At 47.8% G+C, this 18,784-nt stretch overlaps 7 protein-coding genes across 7 annotated transcripts; 6 read left to right on the top strand and 1 right to left on the bottom strand.

Annotated features, from left to right (window-relative positions):
* Window positions 1–367: 367 nt before the first annotated feature.
* On the top strand, window positions 368–1,040 carry EPUS_06859 (uncharacterized protein; the record flags this gene model as incomplete). Its single annotated transcript, XM_007787465.1, has 3 exons — window positions 368–504; window positions 555–865; window positions 934–1,040. 3 exons carry the CDS (start codon window positions 368–370, stop codon window positions 1,038–1,040), a joined length of 555 nt encoding a protein of 184 aa, XP_007785655.1.
* Window positions 1,041–5,513: 4,473 nt separating this feature from the next.
* Window positions 5,514–6,056, top strand: EPUS_06858 (uncharacterized protein; the record flags this gene model as incomplete). The annotated part of the gene is made up of 1 exon (XM_007787464.1): window positions 5,514–6,056. One exon carries the CDS (start codon window positions 5,514–5,516, stop codon window positions 6,054–6,056), a length of 543 nt encoding a protein of 180 aa, XP_007785654.1.
* A 601-nt stretch (window positions 6,057–6,657) lies between these two features.
* EPUS_06857 (uncharacterized protein) lies at window positions 6,658–7,356 on the top strand (the record flags this gene model as incomplete). The annotated part of the gene is made up of 2 exons (XM_007787463.1): window positions 6,658–6,667; window positions 6,734–7,356. 2 exons carry the CDS (start codon window positions 6,658–6,660, stop codon window positions 7,354–7,356), a joined length of 633 nt encoding a protein of 210 aa, XP_007785653.1.
* Window positions 7,357–9,193: 1,837 nt separating this feature from the next.
* Window positions 9,194–10,894, top strand: EPUS_06856 (uncharacterized protein; the record flags this gene model as incomplete). Its single annotated transcript, XM_007787462.1, has 1 exon — window positions 9,194–10,894. The coding sequence occupies one exon, from the start codon at window positions 9,194–9,196 to the stop codon at window positions 10,892–10,894; it is 1,701 nt and encodes a 566-aa protein (XP_007785652.1).
* A 1,751-nt stretch (window positions 10,895–12,645) lies between these two features.
* EPUS_06855 (uncharacterized protein) lies at window positions 12,646–15,103 on the bottom strand (the record flags this gene model as incomplete). Its single annotated transcript, XM_007787461.1, has 3 exons — window positions 12,646–13,433; window positions 13,489–13,752; window positions 14,974–15,103. The coding sequence occupies 3 exons, from the start codon at window positions 15,101–15,103 to the stop codon at window positions 12,646–12,648; spliced, it is 1,182 nt and encodes a 393-aa protein (XP_007785651.1).
* Window positions 15,104–16,551: 1,448 nt separating this feature from the next.
* On the top strand, window positions 16,552–16,797 carry EPUS_06854 (uncharacterized protein; the record flags this gene model as incomplete). The annotated part of the gene is made up of 1 exon (XM_007787460.1): window positions 16,552–16,797. One exon carries the CDS (start codon window positions 16,552–16,554, stop codon window positions 16,795–16,797), a length of 246 nt encoding a protein of 81 aa, XP_007785650.1.
* Window positions 16,798–17,844: 1,047 nt separating this feature from the next.
* On the top strand, window positions 17,845–18,681 carry EPUS_06853 (uncharacterized protein; the record flags this gene model as incomplete). The annotated part of the gene is made up of 2 exons (XM_007787459.1): window positions 17,845–18,238; window positions 18,287–18,681. The coding sequence occupies 2 exons, from the start codon at window positions 17,845–17,847 to the stop codon at window positions 18,679–18,681; spliced, it is 789 nt and encodes a 262-aa protein (XP_007785649.1).
* Window positions 18,682–18,784: the final 103 nt, after the last annotated feature.

Below are 18,784 nucleotides of genomic sequence, written 5' to 3'. Positions count from 1 at the left end.
TTCAAAGATTAGCTGTCTCGTTTGAGGCCTGTTTGTCTGCAAAAGTACTAGTGCTGTGCTACGAATACTTCAGCAAGGTACTGTAGTATAATCCAATTTCTCTGATTCGCTGCGTTCCGCTCAGCTGAACATCCCCAACTTACCAATACGAGGTAATTAGAATCAATAATTGCACTGCAATTCCTTCAAGAAACGCACGGAGTTTTCAGATACGAGATGCACTCCGTGTATCCACTTTCTCTTGGAGACGTCTAAGCAACACTTTCTTCCCTGCCCGCGAACATCATAGTCTTACTATACATCTCCAGTATCTCATACCTGCACATGCACAAAAATGTATCTAGATATAACTAGCTGCCTGACAAATATGCTGACCTTCGGGTCCCGGCAGCAAAAGCCAGAAGTGAAACAGCTCTTAGGCGACAACCACTCCTACATCCGCGGCAACATCGCCACACGTGGTCCCTGCCCAGGCTTGAACGCCCTCGCAAACCAAGGATATCTGTACGCTGTACGTCCGCATCCCAGCGCCCTCAACCAACTAACACCGCCAGCCCCCGCAATGGCAACAATATCACTCTCTCCGAAGTCGAAACCGCCCTCATGTCCGCCCTCCACATGGACAAACCCCTCGCATCAGCCCTAACCAACAGCCTCAAACCTCTCGTCCACAAAGACAAAACTTTCAACCTCGCTGACATGCGCCAACACAACATAATCGAGCACGACGCCTCCTTCACCCGCCTCGACTTCCGCCAGGGAGACAACTACACGTTCCAACCACTCATGTTGCAAGCTCTCCTCGCTGACGCCGACGGCGGCCCGGTTACCGTCAAATCGCTTGCAAAGACGTACGTCCGGCGACGTAAGGAGAGTAAAGCGGCTGGATCCCCAGGATTGCCTATTAATGTGTGGTTTGTGAATTTGCTGCAGTCTGTGTCGCTTTTGAATACGGCGGCGACAGGGGGGAAGTTGTCGAGGGAGCTGATGGTTACGTTTTACACGGAGGAGAGGTTTCCGGAGGAGGTTTTGAGGAATGAGAAGCCGAGGACTTTGTTTGGGTTGGTGGGGAATGCGTTAATTCTTTTGTTTTATACTTTTTTTTGAGGGGGCTGGTTGGCCATTTATGGGGCTTCAAGATGCCAAAGTTGAATGATATCGCATTGAGAAGGAGTAGGTCGGTATGAGTACAGATCTACGTGGGGTTGTATCCAGACTTCCACCTTATCGAATGCAAGTAGAACCACATCCAGACTATCTGACCCCTTTCGAGCATATTTCAGAAAGCTGTACGAGTACTACCAGGTGCACTGTGGACCGTCAACACTCCGATGTTATGCTACTCCCGCTTTACATAATACTTCTTAGCGAAGCAAGCAGGGGAACCGGAGTATTAGGAGGACGATGACAGGAATGAGACACAGCGCTACAACGACAATGAGTCGAGATCGACAAGATGGATAGTCCTCGGACTTGGACTCACCTTCACATGGATACTGGGAAGCTTGAGAGATGCAAGCCTGCTTTTACTCCAGCACATCGCGCCCCTGTTGACAAGCTAACCAATGAGCTGCGAAATCTCTCTGCCGGAAGGCTATGCAAAGTTATCCCTTCGTATTGCTCAGCTATCTTCAACGCAATGTACTTTCCGAGTTCCTCGTTAACAACTGAATCTCACATGCTTCGGCGTTGACAAGCATTAGGGGTTAAGTTGTTCTAGCAGACCTTGTTCAACTGTGCATGGCTGATGCTTCGTGTCACGCAGCAGTTGGCCCCTGCTGACATGATAAGAATCACCAAGCAGAATGTGACAGACTGCCAGCCTCATGGCTATGTACTCCGTACAGAGTATGGGATATCATGCACGGCCATGTGAAAATTGACAGGATGAGGTCAGCTTCCAGCAATGCCGAGAGCTGACAAACGACTTGCCTTTGCTGTTTGTGGAATTGGTGCATTTGTGGCTGTCCAGCCACGCGTCTCTTTTGATCAGCATATACTCCGGGGGGGCCATAAGTGATGTTAGCTCCGCGCTAGTAAAATTCTCACGAAACGCCCTTTTGACAGAACCTCTTGTACGGCGCTATAACCTCACTGCTCTACGCGTTTCTATCGATTCTACGCGTTACATTCGATGAATTTCGTATAGATTCTTTTGAATTCAACGAATTTCACGTTGGCAGCTTAGAATACGGTCCCTAAGAGCTATCTTATTGAGCTCCTCAAGTCGATGCCAGAGAGGTGCTGGGCAGTGATGAATGCAGAAGGATGGCATACTTGATATAAGATAAGGAACCAGATTAGTCCTAATCGAGCGGTTTGGTGGCGTTCTATCTTGGCAATTACATGGTGTTACTAGCGTGGAGCTAACATTACTTATGGCCCCCCCGTAGTACAAGGCTAGGTCCTGCCTTGGTCAGGCTGTGTGGACAATTGATCAGCTTCGTATTTGCTGCACAACGAACTTCACAGTTCGAGGACTGACGAATCTCTTCTATTTAGCTATTTCCCAATGCCGGGAGCCGGTTAGCGCGATTAAAATGGAGATAACGATGTGACATTCGTGCGAGCTCGAAGATGTTGGGTCAAGAAGGCTAGGATTTGAGGACATGATTCAGAGCCACTATCTAAGCCTGCTTCGTTCATCAACGTTCCGACGAGTAGTCCCTCATCATGATATGAACCAATACCTACTCAACCTTTGACTCAATAAGGCTGGCAAACAGGAAGGATGTCTGTAATGGATGCAACGACACTACGGGGCTCTATACTAGACGTCGACCGTGCAAGAGAGCCAGCGGCATCCCTCGCCACCAGTTGAAAGGAGAGAGGGAAACATCCAAAAGAAGAAAGTATTGCAAAGGTGTCGCTTTTTCTGACATGAGGTTGTCCTTTATCGCCAAGCATGAGATTCTGTCTTGTCATGTCTGCCTGAGCCAGAGTATTGTAAAGATAGACACAACACATAAGTCTAGATACACTATATATATGAATTCAATACAAAATCCCCTCTAAAGGCCCTAAAACTAGGCTACTAGACCTTTGCATAAAACTAATCAAAAATTCGAAGAGATAACAACTATAGACAAAACATGTTATTAATAATAATAAGGGTTCAAAAGCGGGATTAAGTATAAATGAAGCCAGACTGGGTCCCCTAAGCAGCATCAGGATAGAAGGCAAGAGGGTAAGCAGCAGGAGCAGTGGCAGGGCGGCCTGAGCAGAGGGTGAGCCGAAGTTGAGCCGGGTGACTAATTCCTGAGTCAGGCAGCAAAAACGGGGTGCCAAGGCGCGGTCAAGATTCGGTGCAGGATACCGGCCTAGCCGCTGAAGATGCAAACCTGATCACTACCTCAGTTCCAGGCTATGAATAGCATACTCCTAGGGATCGGATCGGTGAATGGACTCGGTAAGAAGTTTTCCCATGGAGTGATTAAAATAGTATATGCTGATATTCAAATCTCAGACCAACACCAAAAGAAGTAATAGAAAACACGTGGAATCTGTTAACTGAAAATACTGCAAACACGATTTACCAGGATTCTAAGCTGTTCAAAGTTGGTAAGACTCCTAAGTGGCACAGAGAACGGCTCCATGCGATGCACAACGGCAAGAAGCCCCCGAGACCTATGTCTGTTCCAAGACGATCTCGCACGAACACCTTCACTACGCCAAACAAGAGTCCCACTAGACCAGGTGGTGGTTCATCCTGTCAAAGCAGTCACAGATCGCATACAGATGGTTCTCCATCTAGTGACGATGGCCGGAAGCCTCGTTCGAGGAAGCGGAGCGCCAGCAACCATCCATGATATTCTATGACGGGATTGACGGGGCTCTGTCCTCGTCCCAAAGCTCCAAGAAATCATGGGAAAGAAAGCTACTGAACTGTTTCAAAGCACAGTTCAGTCGTTTACAGATGGGCAGGTCGCTAGTCATGGTGGTTGGAACAAAAATACGCCTTGGAGACTCGACAACATGGCGTGATTGCCATGGGCTTTGAGAACCAGATCTTCGTGGACCTACCAAGGAGGAGTGCAAGATGAAAACTGCTGGAACTGTTTATACAGGAACTTCTTGTAAGCAATCCATCCGACCAAAAAGACTTCGACCACATCGCAGGCTGTGCGGTTGACATGAGGAGAGGGGAGCTGCTTTCCGTGGTGGAACAGGTGCAGGTGGGTTGCATCATGAATATGGAGGAGGCATCCTACTTCAGGCCGGTCAGTTTTTCCTCTACACTACAGGATTGTAGAAGACTGACATGATATCAGGCTTTCATATGGGGAGAGGCACGCTACATCCCTTGCCGCCTAAACGATCACGGCGCAAGATGTTCTCGTTGTTATCCTTGTTGTTATCGTTTGAGAAAGCAGGATAACAGCTTGATGCCATAGTGTTATTTCAAGCTGTTGACTAGTTCAGCAAGGTACTCGTGCTTGTAAGTCGTCGGTGCAACTATAGTACCAGTTGAATGGGTGTTTTATGAGTCAGAGCAAACAAACCTACCAGAATATTAGACCAATAGACTTACAAACCACTTCTGCTTGAGGTCTCCTTTTGCTTTCTAGGCCTATTTGTCTAATATTCGAGTCGTCGAGAATATTGACACTTGTCAGACGTTGTGAGCGCTCATTGGTTGCATTTTCTACCTGTAACCCTTGCGTTTTGCCTGCATTTGATTGGCCAACTTCTCCTCCAGTTTCGCTTCTAACTTCGCTGTACGGTACAGGCAGAATATACGTATATCTACTCACGCTGCCCCTTAATTAGATAGAACAACTTGCTGTCTACGAACCTTAAGTGGAGGTTGACGAACGCCAAGCATTGTCTTGGCTCCCACTCTCTTTCAATCGGAGTTTCAACCTCAATGCATTCACTCCGCTTTATCTTTATTCTTCACTTCTACCTTGAAAACAATTGCTACTTGCACGTGCTGTGAACACAGAGATCATCCTCTTTCCACCCTTGAGGATGGCAAACTATCTAAGTGAGCACTTTTGGGGACTGATAAAATCATGTACCCCACAAGTTATGGCTTGGAGCACTTACAGTTTTGTGTGTAGATATCTTCGCACATTGCTCACTATAATGAGGAGAAGGTAATTATTTTTGTGCAAGTCATATGGACAAGCCGAAGATCAAAACAGGCAAGCTTTGTTGTCCAAATTAAACAGTTCTTGAGTGAGGGATCATGACCAACAGCTTACATGTAATGCTCAAGAACCACCCTTTGACCTTTGTCCATTTGTTATGCAGGGCACAGTGACGTATGATTTCGAGATGATTTGGGTACTAATTGCTTGTGTATTCTTGATTTGCGTTTCTTTGTCTGCCACAAAAGAATGACATTCTTTCTTTGCAACATTGTGTCAAGATATGTTTCTCTATTGTCGTTCCATATAAACCTTTTGCTTGGAATTTCACACACAGCGACGCAAGATTTGGTTCACAAGGTTCAACTAAACTCAAAATACACGAAAACAATCGAGAAATTAGTTGATTGAGTCGACAATATGTCAAAAGATGGAGCTACTTCAAAGCTTCAAGATTCATCCACTGCGGCGCATAATGGCAAGTCCTCTCCAACTCCGCCTTGGTCTCAAGGGCGTGCGCTTCGACCTTCAGACATCCTGGAGCTGCAGAACGAAACCCGCTCACACCTTGAGAGTCTGAAAGCCTCCAGTGTAGACCCTCGTCCCAACCTACGAAATGATCCGTGTGAGGCAAAATCTGAACCAAACAAAAAAGACCACGCAAAGTACGTTATCCCACAAAAGCGTGTCACGCAACTCAGATCGCTCGAACCTGCAGCAATCACATCAGCGCAGCACCCTTCCGGTCTCTTGGAAGCTCCTTCCAAGTTCAAGTCAGGTAGAGAGAAAGTGGTTGGCGGTCTGTCTAAAGAAGATGAGCTTCGAGCAATCTGGACAAAATTTGATGAGGAAGAACAGAGACAGAGATTCCGGCCGGCAGCGGAAGGGGGAGCTGGTAATGTTTCTGGCAATGAAGTACTTGGGGCCTGGGAGGAAGACCATGCGCTGCATGACCTGTATTGAGAAGACGGTCTACGGTAGACAATCAGCCAAATCACGACACCAAGATCGATGATAGATGCTTGGTAATCAGGATCCAGGGGCTTGGGTCTTGGCAACACAGATGACAGGATACCCAGATCAAAGACACTAGCCTCCTGTCTCCTGGCTACTCTTCTCAGTCGGGTTATTGGGTGACCTCATACTGACAAGCCCACGGACATTTTACTGCATGTGGCATGGTACTATTTTATAGCATCCCTTTTTCTTGATGCTCTGCCTCACAAGCCAAACAAATACCATTAAGATGTGTTTTGAAGATTACTCGTGAGCGTTGGTAAATAGCCAGGTAGGCACAAAAGCACATATGAGATCCAGCCAGAACCGCAGGAATTATTTTACGTATATTTGTCGGTTATTCACGGTAATGGATATAGTTGTGATGCTGTGGGAACACTTCTTGGTACGGTCACCTACTTATAAGCTTGCTCTGACACCTCACCAGAATCTAGTTGACAATTCTATCATACAACTACATCAGCAGTTGCATGTAAACTCCATTTCACTATCTCCAACTGCAGCATCGACGAACATATTCAGACAAACGAGTTTCTCATTATCAGCCATGGCCCCCGGTCAGTACACGTCATCCAAATATGATTCCTGAATCAAAGGTGAACTAATCCGGCATCGTTCTCTAGGTTGTGCATGCCCATGGGGACCAGAAGGTTGTACAATCGAGCCTCATTTCAGACCAAGTGCATCACCAGCAGAGAATGCAGCGAACGCTCTTGAGCAGCTCAAAGTTGTGCAAGAAGTGACTGAGAACACCTGTAACACGCTCAAAGTGATCAAGACAAACATAGTTGCTAAGCTTGAAGAGGCCAAGCTTGAAGGGCTGACTGCGGCGATGGAAACTACTAAAGTTGACGACAAAGCCAATACCAACATTGAATCCAAACCTGACGTTAACATGGGCACGAACGCAGAGGCCAATCCGGGCACTACCACTGAGATTGCGGAAGCACCTACGAACGATGCCAACACAACCAAAGCTGCTCCAAACAATAAATCCTGCTACGAGCAAAAGCTAGCCAGACTTAGCAAAGATCTCAAGACTGTTGATGCACAACTTACAACCTCAGAACACAATCTCGTCGTGATGGGAAAACTCTCAGAGGCAGCTAGAAAATTCAGGGCTGAGCCAACTCTTCAACATCTCGGTGAGATGTTGGAAATGAGGGAGAAAGTGCTCCATGATATCGCGGAGCTCAAAAAACTTGCAACTATGGTCAAGAGCTTCAGCGAAGAGTATCTGGACTAATTCAGAAATCAGAAGGGTGGTGTTGAGGAGTTTGGAGTGGCTTGGAGAAGTACGTGAGATTCCAGGGCGGTGAATGATTTCCAAAGAGAGTGGTAGTACAATGCTTGCAGTCAAAGTTTAGAGCAGTTAACAACGACATAGCCTTCAGCAGTATCGTGTCTCTCACTCTGCAATGGGCATCTAACTTATCTAACCTGCCCTTAATTCCACGTTGGGGCCAGAATAAAGACATGCAACGTGTAGCCCGTTGGAGGTTTTGTCTTACTGACTGCTCAGATCGGTTTCTGAATTTTCAGAAATCACCTCACCAGAGAAACATTACCTTCGTCTTCACCGACCTTCTGACTAGTCTATTCTGCTCCCTTTTCTTCCTCTCATAACGTCTCTGTGTCAAGACAGTATCCATCCAACCTTTCGTGCTCTAATAGACATCATAGCAAGGTCCCTACCATGAATGATGAGAATCAGAATAACACAGTCCAGTGTCCGGAGGCTATCACATCAATACTGCTTGAATCTCTTCATGACTGATTAACCAGATCGTATACAAGATTCCTGAAAGATCATTGAAATATCAGGTTTGATGAAGGTCTGTTTTACTCGGATTGTTTCGGCCAGAGACAAGAACAGAGAAGTGAACCCGTTCCGTTCAAATCGAACACAACATTATCTAAGGTTTTTGGTGCCATCAGGCACGCAATACGATCGAAAAGTGCCTGGATGTGCTCTTTAAGGCTCATCAAAGCCGCTGCAGGATATTCTTGTGCGGTCCTCGCCTACATTAAAAAAGACACGCGTCACATATACAGCTTCAATGAGTCGAAAGGAGCATATCTAGCATTCTATGTGATGGAATTAGCACACCAATCTTGACCAAAGTTTTAAGCTCCATTCTACCTGAGTTGTTACCAAGCATGTTCTTACCTGCACAACTTCTTACTGTATATTGCAAAAGTATTGCAATTCCTTAGCGTTGCTGTTAGGATCCCAGGGGAGTACAAGGGCAATAGAACATTATGGGGTCAAAGGATTGACTTATTAAGCGCAAAGAACTAGAATCTATGTACAATCAGAAGGATATAAGTAGTAGAACACCCCTTTCATGCACAGAATAACGTAGAAGATGCGTAGAATGATGCAGAATCTACTTACCCGAGTCGTCCTGGCCCTCATACCCTGCGCTGGCGCGTGCTTGGCACGCTTGGCGCGCATAACATTGGATAGTAAGAGAGCATAAGTGAAGCAGATTTGGCCACAACCAAGCAAACAAGGATGCGCTAAAGCCAACCCTAAATTACTGCCCGGGGGGCCAGCAAGGCTCTTCCTGAGTCTCTACAAATTTCTTGGTGTCGCACATCAGAGGCTCAGCCCTGGGTGAAGACCTCCGTCTGAACTGGCCTTGTCTCCTACTCCTGCCGTCATAATGCTTTCCCTTCTTCTAACAAAGAGCGCTTCATGGTACATACTTGGATATGCTCTGTCAGGTATGCAATGCTTGCTTCTCCCGGCAAAAGTTAGCAAGCGAAACAGGCTTCGAATTAAAACCACATCAAAACTCCGTCGAGGATCTGGAAAATGGAGCCCGAGAGGCGTGTTATGTCTGCCATATCGTTTGGAACTCCCTCTCGCATGCATATCACTCGCAAATGCGAAATCAACCTGTGCCATTTGTACCCACCTTCTACTGCGTTCGCGATAATACCGGGCTTTCAAGTTCATTAACAAGCCAGTCTCACGTGATCGACATACTTTGTTACGTCACAGAAGGCCGTGATGTGTCTGTGAGGACGTTTCTACTCCTTCCTTCCAAAGGTGTGGCTCACTGGTTATTGCTCGCATGCTCCTCCTTTCTACTGCTCAGAATCTGACGTTGACTGCTGAAGATATCAAACATCTGCAATACGATGAAGTCCATGGCATAGGTTCCCACACATCATCTGAAGCAACCCTAGGACTGGCCAGGACTTGGCTCAATCGATGTCGACGGAAGCATTCCTCATGCAAGCCGCTTTCTTCAAAAGAAGAGTTTCTCCCTGCCCGGCTCATAGACACTGAGCCACGGCAAAGGTCAGAGTGGCGACTCCGGATCACCGCAAAGCACAAGGACGAACCAGCGACATACATGACGCTCAGCCATCGATGGGGCACTGTGCCTTTCTTGAATTTGACTACAAAAAATATCCGAGAGCTGGAAGCTGGCCATCCACTTTCTGCCCTTGAGAAGACTTTCAGAGAAGCTGTCGAGATTGTGAGAAGATTAGGTGAGCGATTTTTATGGATTGATTCACTCTGCATCGTTCAAGACTCGTTGAGAGACTGGCAAGAACAATCCGCCGCTATGCGAGACATCTATACACACTCTGTCTGCAACATTGCGGCTACAGGAGCAGCAGATAGTCATGGAGGTTGCTATTTTGAACGAAATGTATCTGACATCCTCCCCTGCACCATTCCCAAGAATTCACAAGGGTCGCCATCCATCGATTTTGCTGTTGTGAGCATGGATCTATGGACAGATGACATAGAGCGCGCTCCCTTGAACCAGCGGGGATGGGTACTCCAAGAAAGGTTGCTCGCCCCCAGGACCCTACATTTCGCTGCCCAACAGATCTTCTGGGAATGCAACGAGATGAACGCGTGTGAGATGTATCCCAAAGAGCTACCATCTACATATTTTCTGGAAGACCGGCAGCCCAGCATCCGGTGCCACCATCCTCTCTTCTCAGCCAATGCTGGCAAGCCTGACGAAAACTTTGGCCGGCAGACGTCCTCAGCTCAAGACCCGTATATGTTTTGGGGCCGCATAGTGTACGCATATAGTCACTGCCGTCTTACTAGATCGGAAGACAAGCTAGCGGCGGCGTCTGGCTTGGCCTCGCAGCTTCAGCAGATGACGAAGGATAATTACTATGCTGGTTTGTGGAGCAAAGATCTAGCGGGACAATTACTATGGTCTGTAGTCGGTTGCGCACAGGCTGACGGTTCGGCTTCCAGGCGCCCCGAGCCCTACAGAGCACCAACTTGGTCATGGGCATCTGTTGATGGCATCATTAAAACAAATGATCTTCCTTTCGATGGTTCTTTTGGCAAGCCACTGTTTGATGTATTGGACATTCGGACCGTCCCTCTCACAGGTGACGTCACGGGTCAGATCAGTAAGGGCGCATACCTTCGCATAAAGGGTGTCCTCACCAAAGCCTCAATAGTGTGCGGGCCTGGGGGCGTGACCAGATTGAAAATCGGCAGAATCGACAGCGATATCGTGTTTCGGCTTGATACCAGATCAGGGGAAAGCTTCTCCGATCTGAGCTGCGTGCCCATTGGACACTACATGTTGCCACCCTATCAAGATCGGCCTTCAATACAAGGCCTGATACTTCATAGATCGGAAGTCGAAGGTCATTCGTACATTCGTCTTGGAACCTTCAGAGTGGAGTCTCGAGCCCATTGTCAGGAACTTGGACTTGAATTCGAGGGCGACGAGTCACTGGGCAGCTATCCAGCTGATTCCGCCCAGCGATCCATCACGATCCTCTGAGTATAGACGTAGTCTGCAAACAATACTATAACTTGCGTTGGGAGATGCTGAAAGGCAATTGCATATACCACAGTTGTCACTCGTAGAATCAAGGACTTCAACCACTCCTAATGAAGGGAGCCAGGCTTTGTGAACACCGAGCCATTTTAATCCATGGCATCGCAAATCGGGTATGAGTGGTACTCGCCACCGATATGGTGATGGCTATGACGCTCTGAAGCTCCAGTTGCTGGGTTATTCAGCATCCAAGCATTTTCCACCATGACACGTGTCCATGTCCAAAGCAGGGTGCCCCTTCCGAACCAGCACTTTCTCGTTGGGACGGCAAACGTTGGACAAGCTGCACAACGCCTGTGGTGACAATAGGCGCACTCAACGTACCCTGCCATGGGAAAGACTTCATGACAATAGTGACACTTCCAATAACTAGCCTGAGGCATAGCAACCGACCCGTATATAAACTGCGTAGGCGTAGATAAAGGCAGGGTTCTGGTGGGCACCAGCCGGTGACAGCGGGATTATTTAGATCGCAGGGAATCGGAGTCCGTAAGCGACTTCGCTCGTCCTAAATCCAGAACCAGAGATTTTTCTAAATCAGATAGGGAGCGCTTTGGCGGGTTTGAGATCAACTTTCTCGACGCGGGTGGCTGTTATGCTCTCTGTCGTTGTATCCTTAGCTTCGAGTGGCTAAGAACACCATATGGAACTAATAGCGAGGTCAGAATTCAGCAGAGCAGCGCGATGGTGGATACTGAAATTCATTCAAGTGTGAAATTAGAAGTAGAAAAGGTGATTGATTTTCTAGTTACGACTGGCTACACAGATATATTGCTGGTAGAGTCACGTGCTAGTGGGGGTGGCTTTGTGCCAAGCTCAGTCACGTGTGCATCATTCCAAGGCCTGGGCGCCATACAACAGCTCCAGCCGAGAGTGACTACAGTACTGGGTGAGTTCAATCCCAATGAGATCGTGATCTCAAACCACAACAGGGAGGGACTTGATCGCCCGGGTAGCTCCCCAGATGCCGATATTGGCGTGGTTCTGCACCTTGAGATTAAGGACCTAGACTTGAGGAACTCCTCTGATCTCAACAACGCAACGATCGGGCTGCTTTATGATAAAGGCTTTAGACCTGGATTCGTCTTTGACTTCGACTATCATTGGCGGGGAGAGACTAAAGAACAGTGGCTTGATTGGCGCCATCGTCCGTTCGGGAGATAGAGAAAACAGCTTCGAGATCTCCACAACAACTTCTCCTGGCGGCTTCTAGAAATGGTACCGGTGCCATTCCTGGTCACCGGAGCCGCTTGTGCTCGACATGGAGTTCAACGGCTTCTTCCTTCGCCCAAGCTTTTGCGTGTCGATCTCCTGGAGTTTGATCTCGATTTTTAGGCCGGTGGACTCCGCCGAATCATTCTTCACCTCCTCCACCCTGCCGCTGGGTTCTACACCGACCAGGACACGAAGCGGTCAATAAAACTGTCTTTCTCGGCCCACTAAAACTGAGTCTCTTTAGTACAGGGGTTTCTAATATTGCGTTATGTACTGTGTCTTATCGTTGTCAACTATATAGATGGCCTGATTTTAGTACTGTGTTGGCCCACGTCCTTTCCTCGGTTTGAAGAAATATTCTTGTGATCGTTTTGAGCTGGATCTAAATCATGCGATCTGTGGCTCTGAGACAACGTAGTATTGCTAGATTTGACATTGAATGGTACATAGTCCTGCAACACCGTGTCCTTATACAAAAGTCAAACAGACCATGCCTGGTCTCTGCTTTGTAGGTCTGGCCTCTGCGTCAGCGATATTTCATCATCAATTTGGCTAGGCTTGAGCCAACATCTCCATCGTTGCCGCAGCTGTTCATTGTACCCGTAAGTAAAAGCATTGGCCAAGCCAACAAATTGTGTGGTGGACTGAAGGGCCTTTAACCAGTCTGGCGATCCAATTGTTGACTCTAAAGCACGATTAAACATTCCCGGGATCCAGAGAACGATATAAAGGATAGGATACCCATTCAGGAGCAATATCTTTTCAATGCTGGGTGTCTGCCCTTGACCTTTAGGCTGTCTCAGAGGACTGATTTGTTCCGTCCTCGTAGTCTGCGGAGTCTCCAGTGACTGCGACTTAGACCCGAGAACCTGAGTATGTGAAGATATGCTGATCATACCCTCCTTGCATTCTCTGAATTGACGCTCAGAGTCGCGAGATACGGCGCAAGAAGTTCTGCCCATAATATGTCCACTAACAAGGAGTTCACGACCATCGTGAGAACTGGTACTTAAGGTATACTTGTTGTCCACTAAATCTTGATCATTGAAGACCGTAGAATGGGCATTAGCGGTCGTTAATGCTGTGAAATTGCCGTAAACGCGTTTGAGATGAATATATACGTAGGTGTAAATCCCAATGGTGGCCAGGAAGATGGCGATACGCCATCCATGGGTTAGAAGGTAGCGTAGCCCCAGGAGATCGGGCTTGATCCAGCACCAGTTGCCGCTCACCGGGCCGTAGGCGTTTAAGATCAGGCCCGTGAAGCCTATCCATGTGGTTAGCACAACGCTCCAACATATCGCTAGTAACGGAGCACTTACTGGTGATCAAGCCAGGAATCCACGCAATGACACAAAGTAAAACTGTCCTTTTCATGGACGGCTGTGAGGCAAGTTTCTGCTGGCGGATGCAAAGGAGGACCACAATTGAGATTATTAGAATATTGAAGTCAACAGCCTGAACCGAGACTTGGGTGATCCACGCATTTGCAACACAAGACTTGCCAGGGGAAAGAGGTTGAGCCTTATGTCTGTTGGCAAGACCAAAAGAGCCGGACACTGTGTGGTTGAAAGAGTTTATGAAGTCTGTAGGGTGTGTCAGCAGCAGGTACAATGCAATCAAATGAATCTATCATTACCTGCCACAAGCAAATTCAAAATCAGAGCATGACGAAAATGTCGCTGTGGTGGAAAGAGAATATATGATGTGATGACGGCGCCTGTGGCTATGACAGATAAACAAGAGCCGACAAGTGTTGGGACAGTAATGGCAATAGACAGTGTCATAACTAAGACTGACTACTGGCCTAGGGAGGTACTGAGTTACGGAATAGAGATATACATTCGCGTGAAGGTGAAGAATTGGGGATTTGAACCAACGGCGAAGGTGTGCTCAAGTACCGATAGGAGACTATGTCTATATGTGGCTTGATCATTTCATCGACCCCAACAAGGCTCGCTATGAAGAACGAGTAGACTTCAGATGATTGAGATGCCTGTTGTTAGGCCGAAAGGACCGCGACCCTCAAAGGACCGTGTGCTAGCTGATGTCTGACACACCCCTGTAGGAACTGATGACCGAGGGAGTTCCTGACTTCGGTGCCAGTAACAACAGGCGTACGCTTTTTACGTGTAGTGAGCAATGTCCGATTTACAGTGTTTGCCTTCCGCTACACAACCCGCTGAAGTGCTGGTGTTCTTATCGATAGCCAGTTAAAAGAATAGCATTAGCGCCCAATAACTGTTGGGCCAAAACGACCCTAAACTAGCTTCTGCCTGACATTGGCTTTAGTCGCCTAAAGGGGCGCGCTATCAAGTCAGCCTTGACCCTGCTGCCACACACCATCCAAAAAAAAAAAACATGATTGCATCCAGAGCAACCTGAAGCAAATCAAGTTAGACTGCCCCATCCGAGCTTCGATAAAAGTCATTCATTCCCATCAATTAGTGAGTTTCGTGTAGGCGTTCGACTTCAGGGTTACAATCTCCACTTTCACCATGCCTTTTCTTGGAGTGAAGTGAAGACTCTAAAATCATGGCGATTGGCCATGGCGACCTTTTGTCCCACGTTAGCAGCAAGGCCGCGGAAGTTTCATATGCCAAGGCCCAAGCAGTTAAGTTTCGGAGGACACTCACCACAATCACTAATAAAGCTCGGTAATTCACTGTGTTGCTGCCGGATACCGCTCGAAGGCGCATCACTGCGGCAGATAACTTGGCTTTTGCTGCGGAAAGCATGGACACGCTCCCCTGTTCCACGTTGAACAGAATCGAGCTTACGAAAGAGTGAACGTCCATTCAACTTACCGCGATTTTCAATCCGATCACGCAGCAAGATCAGACCCTTAGTATTGGAATTTGCTCGAGACTCGAGGACTTTGGCGGAGGAGAGCAAGCGTGACTGTTCGTCCATGAAGACCATTGCCGCCGTCGCCATGGTCTTCTTGCCGGGCACGTTCGCCGCAATTAGTCGCACTCTCCCTCTTGTTTAGCGCAACTAGGTGCTACACCAAGGCCTAATTGCACGACTGACTTCCATATTCTCTCTGGTGTAGTCTTTCTTTGCCATGACCCTTTTCCAATGGAATACCCGGTCTAGTAAGGATATCGTCAGCGATAGGTCTTGGGTTTGCAGGGTTATCACCATTCCGCTGATGATGGCTACCCTGTTCACATGGTGGCTTTGGATGCGTTTGAAGACGGATCGGGAAAGGCAGAAGGATTTGAAAGCACGAGCCAAGGTGTATCTGAAAAGACACGACGAGTAGAGAAGTAACTTGGCACGTCGTTCAGCTTAATGGGCAGACTGTCTTCCACCGGTCCTGCTACACGCGGTTTGTCGGACGGGAAATTTAGCTGCAGTTGGTACTCAAAGGGTCACTTCATGCTTTACATCAAGTGGGCCGCACTATGTTCAGTGATCCAAGCCCTTCTGAGCCTGGGAGAATTCCGGTCTACCATGCGTTCTTTGCCTTAGAAACGCCGGGCGATGATAGGGAGAGGGAAAGGGGAATAAGAATAACTGCACAACCGCCATTAGTTGAGGTGAGCATCATTGTCATTCCTCCTCACATCAGCCAGTACCTTGCACTACTTAATCCTGAGTATGCTTAGAATTTAATTACATGATCCGATGTTGAGACGCCCCTAGCCACTCTCAAGATATATTATCTGAAAGGTGCAAAACTGAGCCTTCTGAACTAGGAGAGTGGCCCAGAATCTGGCTCCCACAAGAGAGCCCAGAGAAGAATTCAGTTGGACCAAAATGGCTGCGGCTCTAATGGCTGCCCTTTACATTATGATTGACGAATTCAGTGGATGCTCAGGGCTGCGCAGGCTTAGATCAGTCATGTAAAGTTACAGCTCAGGGCTGTTTATTCATCGCTCAGGTTACAGTCACTTGTGCTCAGTCCTTGAGGTAAAAATGAAATTTGGAGGGGTCAGGATTCGGCTGCGAGTATACGGGCATTGGCTGTGATCCAGAGGACCCCTTCTCAGTGCTTAAGACTACATACAAGTTGAGCCTCTAATCTTGTGAGACCTGCTTGGCTTGTTTCTTTCATTCAAGCAAGATCCGATTTTTCAGAGAGCATCAAAACTTTACGAAGGTAGTTAACAAGCAAAGGAGGTCCTGCATCTTGAAAGCCATGTCTGCCGGCAAGCTGACCACCCTATATACATATTTTGCTCAGACACCATAGCAAGGCTAATCGTATGTCATATGCAGATTTCGGATGTCCTCCTTTGAGTCCTTTCTCTTTGCCAAATAGTCTCACCTGGCAAAAATTGGGGCAGGCCGTCATCGAAACATTCCGCACTAGATTGAAGGAGCTCTAAGACATCAAGAGTAAAGTCACGATCAAGCGGGAGGCAGCAGTTGCCAGCATGCAAGGTATAAAGGGCGACACGACCATAGTGGAAGCATCGGGTGAGGACGTCAACACGCTCAGAGAAGCACGACGAAATCTTCGGTGTCTTGAAGAAAAGGTGGCCAAACTCGACAAGCACCAACAGAAACTCGCTGAAGGAATAGCTTTTGCGGAGCCGTACCTGAAGACCTTGGTTGAATATGGGGAGGCGCGCCGGAAGAAACATGAAGGTGGACAATCCATTACCGAATGGGATATGTAAATCCACTCGTTGCGTGAAGCTCTCGATCAGGGTGAGGACAGGGCATATTCAGTTCAGCTGATGGTCGATGAGTTTCCTTGGGAGGATCTGGACTAGACCCAAGGAGAATCTGCAGCCAAAGCGTGTAGATGAATGACTAAAGCCATTATTAGGAATTTCAGGGCTAATTCAGAGCTCAAAGTTGAAGCAGGAAATTGAAATACCATGCAAGCAGGGAGATAATGCTAGTAGCAGATAATCTAAATTCGTCATCTGAAACGTCGTACACAACAGACTGGCTCAGGCAGGCATCCGGATGCACCGTCATCTTCCAGACAATTTGACATGCTGAAAGCAAGATAGGGGTGGGATACTGAAAAATACTGGGCTCACAAGTTGTTGGACGCGCAGAGAAAAGCACTTTGCTTCAGCAAGTACTTCGCCAAGTCGTTGTAACCAGAAAATTCTATGCAGAACGGGTGCTCTTTCATAGTGAGATGAGGACGAATGTCATCCACTCTGAAGAAATCTGCTTCCTTCTCAATGACGCATCACTCTCTATTTCAAGCCCCCATTGGCGGATTGTGAAGTCAAGGTGACTTAATGTTGTTTTTCCCAGCCATGTTATGCTCAGAAGGACGTAACGACTTGGTGTCTGGTTGGGCAGTCTCAAGGGACCAGACTTCAGGATGTGGTTCCTGGTCATGGATCAACAAGGTTATGTATGGGTGGAAGGCCATCGCGACAGCTAAATGAAGCAATGCTCAGAGAACTGTGAGATGATGAGAGACATGATACAAGTTTCTGGGTCTCAATGCACAGGCAGCGCGCTACCTAAGTCTATCGCGCTCACCAGCGGAAGGCACCACTGGGATATCCGAGGAAGCTACGGGACGTAGAAAAAAGAAAAAACACTCTTGCTCTCAGATACTTGACGACCTTTGCTTTTCAGCCTCCTATTGCACCTTGATCAATTTTCACCATCTTCCGTCTACTACTGCAGTATCTTGCCATCCTCGCCGCAGGATCATACGATACAGCATCTGCGAGTACAACCTCTACGACGCAATGAACGCAACCAGCATGTGCCTGTGTCGACTGGTACAAACCATAACCCGCAATCAGAATCTCAACACCCGTGGGCAGATGTGTGAAGCCTTGGAAGCACATGCAGGCTGGTTAAACGACAACGTCAACGTGAGCGATGGAGCAATCTTTCTAGTGGGGCTTGCTGGAGCGTTGAGCGACCGCACAGACATTGAAGGGCCCCGTCATGCGTTAGACGTCATCAAGAATCTTGAAAGACTACCTTCTGATGCGCAGGATGACGAAACAACGACCTACTGGGGCTGTAACAGGCAGACATCCGACTCGCAAAATGGCATAGACTTTTCGAACTCTCCCAGACTGGACACCGATATCATTTCCCACGATGACTTTGACGGCAAGCACTCGGTGCTAGGTATATACTTTTCTTTTGTACCGATGCTGCTCTAATCATAGCGTGCAGGATTCCTCGAACTCCCGAACACGGTTGGCGCAGGAGAAACGACTCATACCGGTATACTAGTCAACACGATGTCCTCCCAGGAACAACAAGCAGCTCAAATGTGCAACAAGAGCTCGACTAAAGCATCTAGTTCGGCAAAGATGGCTTCCACAACCACGGAAGATAGTGGGTTTCAGAAGCGACCACTTGGACGTAAAGACATCTGGGATCTGGTTGAAGAACTGTGTCAGCGTCTAGACAAGAACGATCCGCTCCGAAGGGAAGCCGAAGAGGAAATCCGGCTAAAACGTACAACAAAGAGGCAGAAAAACGCTCGTCAGAATCGGAAGAGAAGAGCAGGAGCCAGGAAGGGAATCCAAGATAGTGAAACAGTGATGAACAACACAGCATTGTAGCAAGTCATAGGGGGCCGGGAGTCTTGAAAATGTTGCAAGGAGCTCGACATAACCAAATCATGTCAAATCATCAAGTCTGTCCAAAACGCTGAGCCAGTACGCT

This window comes from Endocarpon pusillum (assembly GCF_000464535.1).
Source record: "Endocarpon pusillum Z07020 unplaced genomic scaffold C681263, whole genome shotgun sequence".
NCBI classification, from domain to species: domain Eukaryota; kingdom Fungi; phylum Ascomycota; class Eurotiomycetes; order Verrucariales; family Verrucariaceae; genus Endocarpon; species Endocarpon pusillum.
The sequence above is the reverse complement of the archived record's forward strand: the minus strand, read 5'-3'. Positions and strand labels throughout refer to the sequence as shown.